Genomic DNA, 14,481 nt, shown 5'->3' with positions numbered 1-14,481 from the left:
CAGGCTCTGCCTCAGGACAGCCAAAGGAGGGATGTGAGTGGCGAGGTGGACACTCTAATCGCCATCGCGATTAGAGTGCCCAAGGATATGTTGTCATCCCGACACGGAAACTCCGTCTGGACCTTTTCACACAGTCCACTGTGGAATAGAGTGTGGAGTGCCAGCTCTTTCCATCCGCTGGAGGCCCCCACAGTGCGAAAGGTGAGGGCGTACTCCGCAGAGGTCTGGGCACCCTGCTGGAGTTGGAAAAGTCGCTCACCTCCCTCTCTGACCTCTGGAAGATGGATGAAGACCGCCCTGAACAGAGCCTTGAACCTCTCATAGGAACCCAGCTCCTCCTCTTCTCTTTCCCAGACGGCCGTAGGCCGCTCCAACACCCGTCCGGTCAGCAGGGAATGACCGTGGCGACCTTGGCCCTCTCAGTGGTGGGGGCTCACGTCTGATAGGCAAAATATAGGGAGCACTGGAGTAAGAAGCCACAGCATTAAGATGGAGTGCCGTCATACTTCTCCAAAAGCAACAGTCAGGCATTTCTGACGTGGGGGGGACGGCTGGGTAGGCTGGCGGACTGGCTCACTGTGACGACCCGTGGTAGGAGGCCATCCGTCAGAGGTATGGAAAACCTTGCTGGTGGTGTTGAGGCGGTGGAAGACCTCCTTCATGGTCTTACCCAGTAATCATCTGCTGCTCCCATAATGCATCCCAAACATGCTCAATGCATGACCATGTCTGGTGAGTATGCAGGCCATGAAAGAACTGGTACATTTTCAGCTTCCAGGAATTATGTACAGATCCTTGCCACATGAGGCCATGCATTATCATGCTGAAACATTAAGTGATGGTGGCGGATGAATGGCACGACAATAGGCCTCAGGATCTCATCACGGTATCTCTGCGCATTCAAATTGCCATCGATAAAATGTAATTCTGTTCATTGTGCATAGCTTATGCCTGCCCATACCATAACCCCACCGTCATCATGGGGCACTCTGTTCACAACGTTGACATTAGCAAACTGCTCGGCCACATGACGCCATACACATTGTCTGCGGTTGTGAGGCAGGTTGGACGTACTGCCAAATTCGAATTCTAAAATGACGTTGCACAAAATTTGAGAGAAATAAGCTTTTTGTGCGTATGGAAAATGTATGGGATCTTTCTTTTCAACTCATGAAACATGGGACCAACAATTTACATGTTGGGTTTATATTTTTGTAGGTAAAGTGTTAGCCTACTCTGCCACAAACCTTGTACAGTGGAACTACTTTATTTATTACAGAATGATGAAGAACTACAGAAAGCAGCTCATTATGAGCTAGGTCATAATTCTTCATTCTTCAAGCTAGGTCAAGTTAATTATTGATTTATTGCTACACAGTCATTTTCAAGTCTTGCCATAGATTTTCATACTGATCTAAGTCAAAACTGTAGTGGATTTTGAAAAGGCATTGCCCCTCTCTCCACTGGGATTCTCTGCCTCTAACCCTATTACAGGGGCTGAGTCACTGGCTTACTGGTGCTCTTCCATCCCGTCCCTAGGAGGGCTGCGTCTCTTCAGTCCGTTGAGTCACTGACGTGGTCTTCCTGTCTGGGTTGGCGCCCCCCTTGGGTTGTGCCGTGGCGGAGATCTTTGTGGGCTATACTCGGCTTTGTCTCAGGATGGTAAGTTGGTGGTTGAAGATATCCCTCTAGTGGTATGGGGGCTGTGCTTTGGCAAAGTGGGTGGGGTTATATCCTGCCTGTTTGGCCCTGTCCGGGGGTTATCATCGGATGGGGCCACAGTGTCTCCTGACCCCTCCTGTCTCAGCCTCCAGTATTTATGCTGCAGTAGTTTATGTGTCGGGGGGCTAGGGTCAGTCTGTTATATCTGGAGTATTTCTCCAGTGGCCTGTGTGAATTTAAGTATGCTCTCTCTAATTCTCTCTTTCTTTCTTTCTTTCTTTCTTTCTCTCTCGGGGGACATGAGCCCTAGGACCATGCCTCAGGACTACCTAGCATGATGACTCCTTGCTGTCCCCAGTCCACCTGGCCGTGCTGCTGCTCCAGTTTCAACTGTTCTGCCTGCGGCTATGGAACCCTGACCTGTTCACCGGACGTGCTACCTGTCCCAGACCTGCTGTTTTCAACTCTCTAGAGACAGCAGGAGCGGTAGAGATACTCTCAATGATTCTCTATGAAAAGACAACTGACATTTACTCCTGAGGTGCTGACATGCTGCACCCTCGACAACTACTGTGATTATTATTTTTTGACCATGCTGGTCATTTATGAACATTTGAACATCTTGGCCATGTTCTGTTATAATCTCCACCCGGCACAGCCAGAAGAGGACTGGCCACCCCTCATAGCCTGGTTCCTCTCTAGGTTTCTTCCTAGGTTTTGGCCTTTCTAGGGAGATTTTCCTAGCCACCGTGCTTCTACACCTGCATTGCTTGCTGTTTGGGGGTTTTGGGCTGGGTTTCTGTACAGCACTTTGAGATATCAGCTGATGTAAGAAGGGCTATATAAATACATTTGATTTGCTAAAGTAAGACTGGATTTTATTTATAAATGCCTGGATTTTTTCAATTTCGGTAATTCTCTTATAAAACGGGTAAAAATAATGTATAGCAACTCCAGGTGTAAAATAGTAAATAACGGCTACTTCTCAGAGTTTTGAATTGTCAAGAGGAGTTAACACAAGGGTGCCCGCTGTCACCATATCTATTCGTTATGGCCATCGAAATGCTAGCTATTAAAATCAGATCCAATTACAACATTAGAGGATTAGAAATCCAAGGCTTAAAAACAAAAGGTGTCCATGTATGCCGATGACTCAAGTTTTAGATTAAGTCCGCAAGCTAGATCTCTGCAATGTCTCATTGAAGATCTAGATAACTTTTCTGTCCTCTCTGGACTAAAACCTAATTATGATAATTGTACAAAATTACGTATTGGATCCTTTAAAAAAAAGCAAATTTGACATTACCCTGCAGTTGACCTATAAAAAGTGCTGATGGTGAAGTAGACATACTCGGTATTTCGCTTTATCTGGGACGCTAAACCAGACAAAATAAAACGTGCCTATCTATATAATGAATATGAATTGGGTGGGTTGAGACTATTAAATATAAAAGCAATAAACCTCTCTCTAAAAGCTTCACTCATTCAAAAGTTTTATTTGAACCCTAAATGGTTCTCAAGTAGATTACAAAGAGGGGTTGGGGGGGCACACAATGCAAATAGTCCAGGTAGCCATTTGATTAGCTGTTCAGGAGTCTTATGGCTTGGGGGTAAAAACTGAAGCCTTTTTGTCCTACACTTGGCACTCCGGTACCGCTTGCCATGCGGTAGTAGAGAGAACAGTCTATGGCTGGGGTGGCTGGGATCTTTGACAATTTTTAGGGCCTTCCTCTGACACCGCCTGGTATAGAGTTCCTGAATGGCAGGCAGCTTAGCCCCAGTGATATTACTGGGCCGTACGCACTACCCTCTGAAGTGCCTTGTGGTCAGAAGCCGAGCAATTGCCGTACCAGGCAGTGATGCAACCAGTCAGGATGCTCTTGGTGTTGCAGCTGTAGAACCTTTTGAGGATCTCAGGATCCATGCCAAATCTTTTTAGTTTCCTGAGGGGAATAGGTTTTGTTGTGCCCTCCTCACGACTGTCTTGGTGTGTTTTGACCATTCTACACTGCTCAAAAAAATAAAGGGAACACTTAAACAACACAATGTAACTCCAAGTCAATCACACTTCTGTGAAATCAAACTGTCCACTTAGGAAGCAACACTGATTGACAATACATTTCACATGCTGTTGTGCAAATGGAATAGACAACAGGTGGAAATTATAGGCAATTAGCAAGACACCCCCAATAAAGGAGTGGTTCTGCAGGTGGTGACCACAGACCACTTCTCAGTTCCTATGCTTCCTGGCTGATGTTTTGGTCACTTTTGAATGCTGGCGGTGCTTTCACTCTAGTGGTAGCATGAGACGGAGTCTACAACCCACACAAGTGGCTCAGGTAGTGCAGCTCATCCAGGATGGCACATCAATGCAAGCTGTGGCAAGAAGGTTTGCTGTGTCTGTCAGCGTAGTGTCCAGAGCATGGAGGCGCTACCAGGAGACAGGCCAGTACATCAGGAGACGTGGAGGAGGCCGTAGGAGGGCAACAACCCAGCAGCAGGACCGCTATCTCCGCCTTTGAGCAGGAGGAGCACTGCCAGAGCCCTGCAAACTAACCTCCAGCAGGCCACAAATGTGCATGTGTCTGTTCAAACGGTCAGATACAGACTCCATGAGGGTGGTATGAGGCCCCGACGTCCACAGGTGGGGGTTGTGCTTACAGCCCAACACCGTGCAGGACGTTTGGCATTTGCCAGAGAACACCATAACAAAGGGGTTGAATACTTATTGACTCAAGACATTTCAGCTTAAATGTTTATTTTTTAATTTCTGGAAACAAAATTCCACTTTGACCTTACGGGGTATTGTATGTGAATCAGTAATCCATTTTAAATTCAGGCTGTAACACAACAAAATGTGGAAAAAGCAAAGAGTTGTGAATAATTTCAGAAGGCACTGTAAATGTCAAAAAAAGGGACAACAAAGACAAGAGCATGATTCATATATTTAGGTAATGTGTCAATAGAGACCCTATGAGTTTGAAATAACAGGTGCAAACCTATCCCAGCGACACATAAAATATGGCAAGACGTCCTCTTGGCTGCAATGATGAGGACTTTGTCTGTAACCTTCAAATATAGGCGAGGAAATATAAAACTTGAAAATCATGCGCTTCCAAAAAATAATGGCTGATTGGCCTAATCTCTGATTAGGGTTCTGAATGGGTGTAATTACAAATATAAATCAAACTAAAAAGTTCTCATTCACATTCCTCTCAAAGCTATCTGTCACATGTCATGGCCAGACAGACCCGTTGTTCCATTCTTTCGACGCTCTTGTGTCTGCCATAATGGGAGGCTGTGTAATAAAATAAATGTTCACCCTCAAAATAATTGGAGGTTATGTAGCTTTTGGGCATTCATTAGCCTAGATAAGAAGGGTCTTTCTTAATGTGGAACTAATTGCATACATTGATTTAAAACCATAAACAACGCTTATCAGTATTACCTTTTAAATCATTCAAAATATCTGCACTATCCCAACTACTTTTCTCTCGGACCAGTTATTTCCTGTTATACCAGGCAATTAACAATTTGGTCATTAGTATCAGCACTAACCAATTAAGCACTGGATGCATAACTTATGTATAACTAATTATTTAACCCTCCTATTGCCCCCCAACAATGCTTTAATTTTATATTATAACTGGGTGGTTCAAGCCCTGAATGCTGATTGTCTGACAGCCGTAGTATATCATACCATATATCACGAGTATGACAACATTTATTTTTACTGCTCTAATTACATTGGTAAGCAGTTTATAATAGCAATAAGGCACCTCGGGGGTTTGTGGTATTTGGCCGTGTTGTGTCGTGCCTAAGAACAGCAATTAGCAATGGTAAATTGTCCATATACCACACCCCCTCGTGCCTTATTGCTTAATTAACCTTTCATGCTGAACATTTGAGTTCAGAACTATCATTCATATGTTTAAGTGACACAAAGTAACACATCAATGCAACATGTCACTACACTTTAAACATGCAAACTTCAAGCGGGTGAGCACAAGTACCTCAGCTTCTCAACTTGGGCTCCCGAGTGGCGCAGCGGTCTAAGGCGCTGCATCTCAGTGCAAGAGGTGTCACTACAGTCACTGGTTTGATTCCAGGCTGTATCACATCTGGCCGTGATTGGGAGTCCCATAGGGCGGCGCACAATTGGTACCGGCATCTTCCGCGTTTGGCGTTTGGTAGGTCGTCATTTTAAATAAGAATTTGTTTTGGCTTGCCTAGTTAAAAAATTATAAAATTAAAATGAGAGACCACAGCTTGTTGTTTCCAATGGGAAAAATGTGCCATAGTGGGCAGAACATGCAAGGACGGGGGCAGAGCCAAGCACTGACTTGTCTAGTTAAAGGTTCAATTTGTACAGTGGCTTGCGAAAGTATTCAACCCCCTTGGCATTTTTCCTATTTTGTTGCCTTACAACCTGGAATTAAAATTTATTTTTTTGGGGGGTTGTATCATTTGATTTACACAACATGCCTACCACTTTGAAGATACAAAATATTTTTTATTGTGAAACAAACAAGAAATAAGACAATACTTTGTAGAGCCACCTTTTGCAGCAATTACAGTTGCAAGTCTCTTGGTGTATGTCTCTATAAGCTTGGCACATCTAGCCACTGGGATTTTTGCCCATTTGTAACGGCAGCCTTCCTCCTCTTCAAGAGAAGAGAAGGTGTAGCAGGGATCGGACCAACACGCAGCGTAGCCAGTGCTCAACATGTTTAATAGATGAAAACAGTGAACACTTACAACAATACAAAATAACAAAAATGTGGCAAACCGATACAGCCCTATCTGGTGCAGAGAAAACACAAAGACAGGAAACAACCACCCACAAACCCCAACACAAAACAAGCCACCTATATATGATTCCCAATCAGAGACAACACAAAATACCTGCCTCTGATTGAGAACCATATTAGGCCAAACATAGAAACAGACAAACTAGACACACAACATAGAATGCCCACCCAGCTCACGTCCTGACCAACACTAAAACAAGCAAAACACACAAGAACTATGGTCAGAACGTGACACCATTCTTCAGGGCAAAACTACTCCTGCTCCTTCAAGTTGGATGGGTTCCGCTGATATACAGCAATCTTTAAGTCATACCACAGATTCTCAATTGGATTGAGGTCTGGGCTTTGACTAGGCCATTTCAAGACATTTAAATGTTTCCCCTTAAACCACTCGAGTGTTGCTTTAGCAGTATGCTTAGGTTCATTGTCCTGCTGGAAGGTGAACCTCCGTCCCAGTCTCAAATCTCTGGAAGACTGAAACAGGTTTCCCTCAAGATTTTCCCTGTATTTAGCGCCATCCATCATTCTTTCAATTCTGACCAGTTTCCCAGTCCCTGCTGATGAAAAACATCCCTACAGCATGATGCTGCCACCACCATGCTTCACTGTGGGGATGGTGTTCTCGGGGTGATGAGAGGTGTTGGGTTTGCGCCAGACATAGCGTTTTCCTTGATGGCCAAAAAGCTCAATTTTTGTCTCATCTGACCAGAGTACCAGCTTCCATATGTTTAGGGAATCTTCCACATGCCTTTTCGTGCCTTTTGCCTTTTTTGCATTAAGCAATGGCTTTTTTTCTAGCCACTCTTCCGTAAAGCCCAGCTCTGTGGAGTGTGCAGCTTAAAGTGGTCCTATGGACAGATACTCCAATCTCCGCTGTGGAGCTTTGCAGCTCCTTCAGGGTTCGTTGGTCTCTTTGTTGCCTCTGCGAAAGTATTCAACATGCCCTCCTTGCCTGGGTTTTGGTGGGCGACCCTCTCTTGGCATGTTTGTTGTGGTGCCATATTCTTTCCATTTTTTAATAATGGATTTAATGGTGCTCCGTGGGAAGTTCAAAGTTTCTGATATTTTTTTATAACCCAACCCTGATCTGTACTTCTCCACAACTTTGTCCCTGACTTGTTTGGAGAGCTCCTTGGTCTTCATGGTGCCGCTTGCTTGGCGGTGCCCCTTGCTTCGTGGTGTTGTCGACTCTGGGGCCTTTCGGAACTAGTGTGTGTATATATACTGAGATCATGTGACACTTAGATTGCACACAGGTGGACTTTATTTAACTAATTATGTGACTTCTGAAGGTAATTGGTTGCACCAGATCTTATTTACGGGCTTCTTAGCAAAGTGGGTGAATACATATGCACGCACCACTTTTCTGTACATTTCTTTTTTAAACAAGTTATTTTTTTCACTTCACCAATTTGGACTATTTTGTGTATGTCCATTACATGGAAATCCCCCCCAAAACTATTTAAATTACAGGTTGTAATGCAACAAAATAGAAAAAATGACAAGGGGGTGAATTCTTTTGCAAGGCACTGTATGTGTGTGGTTATTAAGGCCATGGCACCACACCCTAATATGGCATTATTTTTTCCCCGTTAACCATATCACAATCAACTTTTACCAGTTCAATGTGGACACAAATATAATACTTTTTTTGTAAAATAAACACTTGACAACGTATCAACAATTTCCTATGTTTAAGTCTAGAGAAACGTCTACGGATAACCACACAAAATGTGGTGTATGTAGATGCTTCTGAGGGTGAGCAAAATGATTTGGCGTGTGGGAAGAGGCTGACTCGTGAAAGTGCAATTAAAGGCAAGTACACTGAATTTAGACTTCCAAAGACCTATTTAGACCCAATCACCATCTCTTCAAAGTAAGTTACTACATATAGTCCAGTTTGTAACATGCAATATGAAATGGGATTTTAAATGGTGTGTGATTCAATGTACTTAGCGAAATGATGGATGTATGTCCATTTAAGTGGTTACAATTCATGAAATGTTGATGCCGGTAATATGATAAACTAACAAAAATAACATTTTCATAAACTTTTTGACATTTTCAAATACCAATATTAATGGACCAAAATACCAAACAATCTCGAAATTGATAAGCAGATGCAAAAATTTTATTTTAGCCTGTGGTGCCTGGCCTTAATTAGATAACGTCACAGGATGAGACTGGGCCTCAACTGGCCTCCAACACACAGGCGTGACTACATCAAACACAGCAGCAATACTTTAGTTCCACTCTCAGTGTGTGTCAATCTCTGCAGGGTACAGCTCAAATCAGAAAGGTATTATGCCATTCATCTGATCCTGATTCACTGTGAAGATCATTCCTGAGCTTTCTTCGACTCAACCTTAAAATCCAATACCGATTTAGTCCTTCGAAAATAGGAATTTAGTCAAACTTTTGTAAATTACAAGGAATGTTAAGACCCGGCAGGTACATTGCAATCTGATATTGAGGGAGAACAGAGAGGTCTGATAATTTTTTGGTATGACATGGCATAGAAGAATCCTTACGATTTCAGATTGATGATTGCATTTGGGATTACTTGTGTTTTACTATGAATTGGTATATTTTCAAGAGAGTTAATATGTCATTGTGGCCTTCCCACTGGGACAATTCTAATCAGTACATGTAATTTATGCTAAAGCCTCAAGATCATCTTTCTTCCTGCAAGAGATTCTGATTTTTTTTTAAATGATGTAACTTGGTACCACCGCTAGAGGCACCACTCTGTAGGCTACTTTTGTCAGAGAGCAGCCATTCTAATGAGCCCGCCTTATATCAATGTAGTGTGGACATATAGGCTACTGCGCTATCTTGCTGTACTGTGTTAAATAAATAAAATATAACGGTGAAAATGATGTTCAACAAGATTCTCTGTATTGAAAATGCAGTACGGACTGTATGCTTGTTTTTGTATTTTAGTTGCGTGATGCCCAAAGTGGATGTAGCCTATTTACTTATCGGTGTTACTTGAATGTGTGTGCAGGCCATTTTTCTACGCAAATGAACATGCCATTGATGCAAAACATATTGACATGTACAACATCTTTGATAGCACATAAGGAATATATGGATGGAAAAGCTGCCAACTATATGATACTTCCCAGTTCATGTGACGAGTCATCTATGAGTAATCTAAGCACTGTTTGTCACAAAACAAATAATTAGGGAAGTTTTGAAAAATCACTGGATGTTTCGCATTGAACCCTTCACACAAAAATGATTCCATGTTCTGGAATGGTTGAAAATAAAATAAACAATTTTCCCTCAGTTGTTCATTATTCAATAAGAACCCACCGTAATACTTGTATAACCTTTCTCAGTTGTTTAACCATCTTTTAAAAAATTCATTTGAATTGTTCCCTCCCCGCCATGCATATCATTAAAGTGATTCGCGTTGTCGCTAGGTGAAGTAGCTAGCTACTACTCGCGCAGCCAGATTGAAGCAGGTGTACAACATGGCGATCACAGGCAACGGATCTCTCGCTACTCTTCTCTTTTTGTTCATGATTCCAGCAGCTCTTCACAAAGGTAGGATTTCGGACGATAAACTAAACAAACCTACGTCTTTTTAATGATTTTATATGGACATGGAGGGGGCAAAAAATAGTCTGCATACAGAGCAAGCTTTTTTCTGGATGTGCCCGTATAATTTTGAGTGATAGTTTCTTAGTTAATCATTGAGTGTAGCCTAACTGTTCTTCAAGTTGGAATACGATATTCCATGTGCCTAAAGAACACTCAAATATTTGTTACATTCTTTTGAATATTTACATTTCACTCATATAGCCGTTACAGATGTTTCTGTCTTGCATACTAACCCCTCAACACAAATCACTTTGGCTAGTTTTCCCTTAGCCTTGAGCCCTGTGTCACTGTAATACTCACAAAGCTGCAACTGGGAGTTTAAATGAGCGAAATTAGATATGAAAATAGTTGATTTTCCAAAGTATAAAGACCATAAATTCAACTTCAGTGTACAAGTTTAATATGGTTAGTCATAATTAACCAGTCAGATGTTCTGAACACTTTTGTGTTGCGAATGTCCAGATTCTGTAGAACGCCGTAGCCTACAATGAATGCTTAATATTTGCAGCGGGAGCTATTCTGAGCGCGTTACCATGTTGAAGTTTAGGCTAATTTACATTGCATCACTTTACCGGAAAAATGCTCAGCTTTATTACATGTATTTAGACATTTGATTTAGTTTGCTCAAACTATGATCCGTAGGCCTACTAGCGTGATTGAATTGTCACTTTGTGTGTCGCATGTGTGACCTGGCAGACAGTTGATACAGCTAGGTATCTATGTAGCTAGGCAGGCTACTCTGAAGCTATACCTTACATTTGAATGCCCAGGGAACGGTGTCAGTGGTGTACAGTACATCGATGGAGACATAAGTTGTTGGTGGCGCTGTTTTGATTTTGCTTGCTTCCTAAACACCTTTTAAAAGTCAAATCAGTGGCTTACTTAAAATATAACATGAGTGTGTGCTGTTATAGACTAGTCAACTGGATAGGCTATTACACATTGTCAGCTGATTCAGTATTGCAAATACTGTATCATGCCACGAGCTGTAGCAAGAGATGCGTTGGGAATACATTTCATGATGAACCGAAAATATGGCAATTCAATTCAGATGTGGCAAGCTAAACTCTATTGAATCACTGCAATTTGTGTCATATGTACTGTAATTCATGTTTGTTAAAAATTCAAGTTATTTATTGAATTATCATAGCCTAGTCTTGTGGAAACGAATCAATGTTTCTCCCAAAAACCTCGATGAACCCATCTCTTTTCTACAACGTGTTGATTTACAATGTTGGGCAAACTCTATCCATTATGCAAAATGATATGCTAGGCTACTCAGTCAATAGGGAGTTTAGTTTACTGTAATCATCAACAGGTTCACCCTAATTAAAGCTACCAAGTACCAACACCTACTGTATAGTCTATGATATAGCCGTCCACAAGATGCGCACGCAGCTTGGGTAGCCTTTATGTAGACAAAGCACTCACACTGCTAGGCTGAATATTTCATAGACATTAAAACCAGTAGATGGTGATAGTGCTGACTTCATCCACGTATTCCTGTGGAAAACTCCCAATGGCGCATGAAGACGGAGGTATTTGAATTTGAAGCATGCCATCAAAGATTTGCTCAAGTGGCGCAGTGGTCTAAGGTACTGCATCTCAGTGCAACAGTCCTGGTTCGAATCCAGGCTGTATCACATCCGGCAGTGATTGGGAGTCCCTTAGGGCGGCGCACAATTGGCCCAGCGTCGTCTGGGTTTGGCCGGGGTAGGCCGTCATTGTAAATAAGAATTTGTTCTTACCTGACTTGAATATTTAAATAAAGGTAAAAAAATAAATACAATTAAAACAAGAGAGAAAAAATGTGCCATAGTGGGAAGAACATGCAGAGCCAAGCATGAGCTAGTGAGATCCTATTGGCGCGTTCTAGTATCATGCATATTTCCGTTAGGGAACACCTACTCTGAAGTGCGCTTGTGCATTAACAAATTTCGCCTTTGCACTCCTTCTAAACAATGCAATTAAAAAAAATAACTTTTGCAAAGGGTAAAGTCTGCAAAACTTCCACTCTGTTCATAACAGATTCTAGTTTTGGGAACAGAAAACTGTATTGAGGTCAAATTTTTCATCATTGAGAAATCCATCTTCTCCCACTGCCCGCCAGTGGGCTTCCTCTCATAACCATATTTGATAGTGATTAGAAACGCCAAGTGTATTCTTCACATTTATACAGTTGAAGTCGGAAGTTTACATACACTTAGGTTGGAGTCATTAAAACTTGTTTTACAACCACTCCACAGATTTCTTGTTAACAAACTATAGTTTTGGCAAGTCGGGTAGGATCACACAAGTCACTTAATTTTTCCAACAATTCTTTACAGACAGATTATTTAACTTATAATTCACTGTATCACAATTCCAGTAGGTCAGAAGTTTACATACACTAAGTTGATTGTGCCTTTAAACAGCTTGGAAAATTCCAGAAAATTATGTCATGGATTTAGAAGCTTTTGATAGGCTAATTTACATCATTTGAGTCAATTGGAGGTGTACCTGTGGATGTATTACAAGGCTTACCTTCAAACAATGCTCGACAGGCGGGGGCGAAGGACACTGTCTATCAGTGTGTACTAGCTAAAGCTAGCTACCGTTGTCGCCCCTGCCTCTTCTGTGGGGTTTATCGGCAGTTGGCATCCAACGTTATGGTGCATTACCGCCACCTACAGTACTGGAGCGCCCAAGCCTCCCACCTACAGTTAAATTCGTAAGTTGACATACACTTAGGTTGGAGTCATAAAAACTAGTTTTTCAACCACTCCACAAATTTCTTGTTAACCTCTCTGCGCTACGGATCCCTTTAGCGCACATATGTCAGAGTCAAGGCCCGCGGGCCACATCCGGCCCGCGAGAAGGTTTTTTACGGCCCCTGGGATGATCTTGATTTATTATTAGAACCGGCCCGCAGACCGCAGCAAGCCGGCAGCCCGCAGATCTTTTACACGCACCAATACTACATTTCCCACAATGCAACGGTGACGCACCGAGCAGTAGGCTGCTTATTTATATTATGGCAAGCAGTCAGTCGTCAATCACAGTAAAATTAACTTTCAGATACCATCAAAAATGGCAAAAACGGAAGGTGGACACTGAGACGGGGTTCAAACAAGGTGGGAGTCGGGTATATGTTCAGGAGGTAGCTGGACCCTGTGTGTCTTCTGTGTAGGAAAAGTGTGGCGGTACTGAAAGAGTATAATCTGAGACGAATTATGAAACGAAAACCGCGGAAAAACAAGAATATGGACATGGAACAAAGGCTACAAAAGCAGGAGGAATTAAACGAGGCTAAATCTCGACAGGCTCTGTTCAAAAAAAGCCCAAATCAAGCAGGCTGTGTCAAGGCCAGTTTTATTTTTGGCAGAAGAGATCGCTAAATCAGCCCGGCATTTACGGAGGGGGATTTTCATCAAAATGCATGATTAAAGTTTGTGACGAAGTTTGCCAGAAAAAAGGCAACTCTTTTTAAATGTGAGTCTGAGCAGAAACACCATTGCCGAGAGAGTAGACCAGTTGTCCATCAATCTAAAGAGCAGCTTGAAAAAGGAAAGATTTCATTGCATATCCTTGCTGTGGATGAGAGCCCGACATTTCTACATTGCCCAGTTTCAATTTTCATCCGCGGAGTGGACTCCAGCCTAAGCGTGACAGAGGAGTTTTTGGCTTTACGTCCTATGCATGGCCAACTACGGGGCATGATTTGTATGAAGAGGTGTCAAGATGTGTAAATGAGATGGAGCTTGCCTGGGGAAAATCGTGGGTTTGACAACCGACGGAGCACCTGCGATGTGTGGACCACAGGAGCGGACTGGTGGGCGAAGATACGGGAAAAGATGCAAGAGGAAAAACGCGACAGGTGAGCTGACAGCTTATCATGTATCATACACCAGGAAGCGTTGTGCGGTAAAGCTTGAAAATGGAGCATGTAATAGCATCATCACGCGCAGTTACTTTATCAGAGCAAAGGTTTGAATCACGCCAGTTCAAGGCATTTCTGACGGAGTTAGAACGGAGCATGGTGATTTGCCTTATCACACAGAGGTGCGATGGCTAAGCCAGGAAAGTGCTTCAAAGATGTTTGAGCTTCGTGAGAGATTTGTCTGTTCTTGGACAGCAAAGGAAAGACACAACACAACTCCGAGACGAAATGTTTCTGTGTGAAAGGCTTTTCTGTGTGACATTACGAGTCATGAAATGCAATGAACTTGCAGCTGCAAGGGTCGGGATATGTCATCTCTGATATGTACAGTACAGTGAAGGCATTTAAAACCAAACTGATGTTGGAGAACGCAGATGCGGAAAGAAAATTGAGCCACTTTCCCAGTGCAGCCATGAAGAGAAGCTCTCTACCAGTGCGTCCCGACGCACAGTTGGTGATAAAATAGGTATGCTTGCCGCT

At 42.7% G+C, this 14,481-nt stretch overlaps 1 protein-coding gene across 4 annotated transcripts in view; it reads left to right on the top strand.

The window, feature by feature from the left end:
• Window positions 1-9,902: 9,902 nt before the first annotated feature.
• The window catches only part of LOC111951005 (cell adhesion molecule 1-like), a 648,521-nt gene continuing 643,942 nt past the window's right edge, over window positions 9,903-14,481 (top strand). For all 4 annotated transcript variants that reach the window (XM_070434393.1, XM_023968962.2, XM_070434392.1 and 1 more), the window contains exon 1: window positions 9,903-10,025. In XM_070434393.1, coding sequence (XP_070290494.1) covers window positions 9,953-10,025 — 73 coding nt within the window. In that variant the 5' untranslated portion in view covers window positions 9,903-9,952. The remainder of the gene's footprint in view (window positions 10,026-14,481) is intronic.

The sequence above is a fragment of the Salvelinus sp. IW2-2015 genome, linkage group LG23 (assembly GCF_002910315.2).
Source record: "Salvelinus sp. IW2-2015 linkage group LG23, ASM291031v2, whole genome shotgun sequence".
NCBI classification, from domain to species: Eukaryota; Metazoa; Chordata; class Actinopteri; order Salmoniformes; family Salmonidae; genus Salvelinus; species Salvelinus sp. IW2-2015.
Note: the sequence above shows the minus strand (reverse complement) of the source record. Positions and strands in the feature narration are given on the sequence as shown.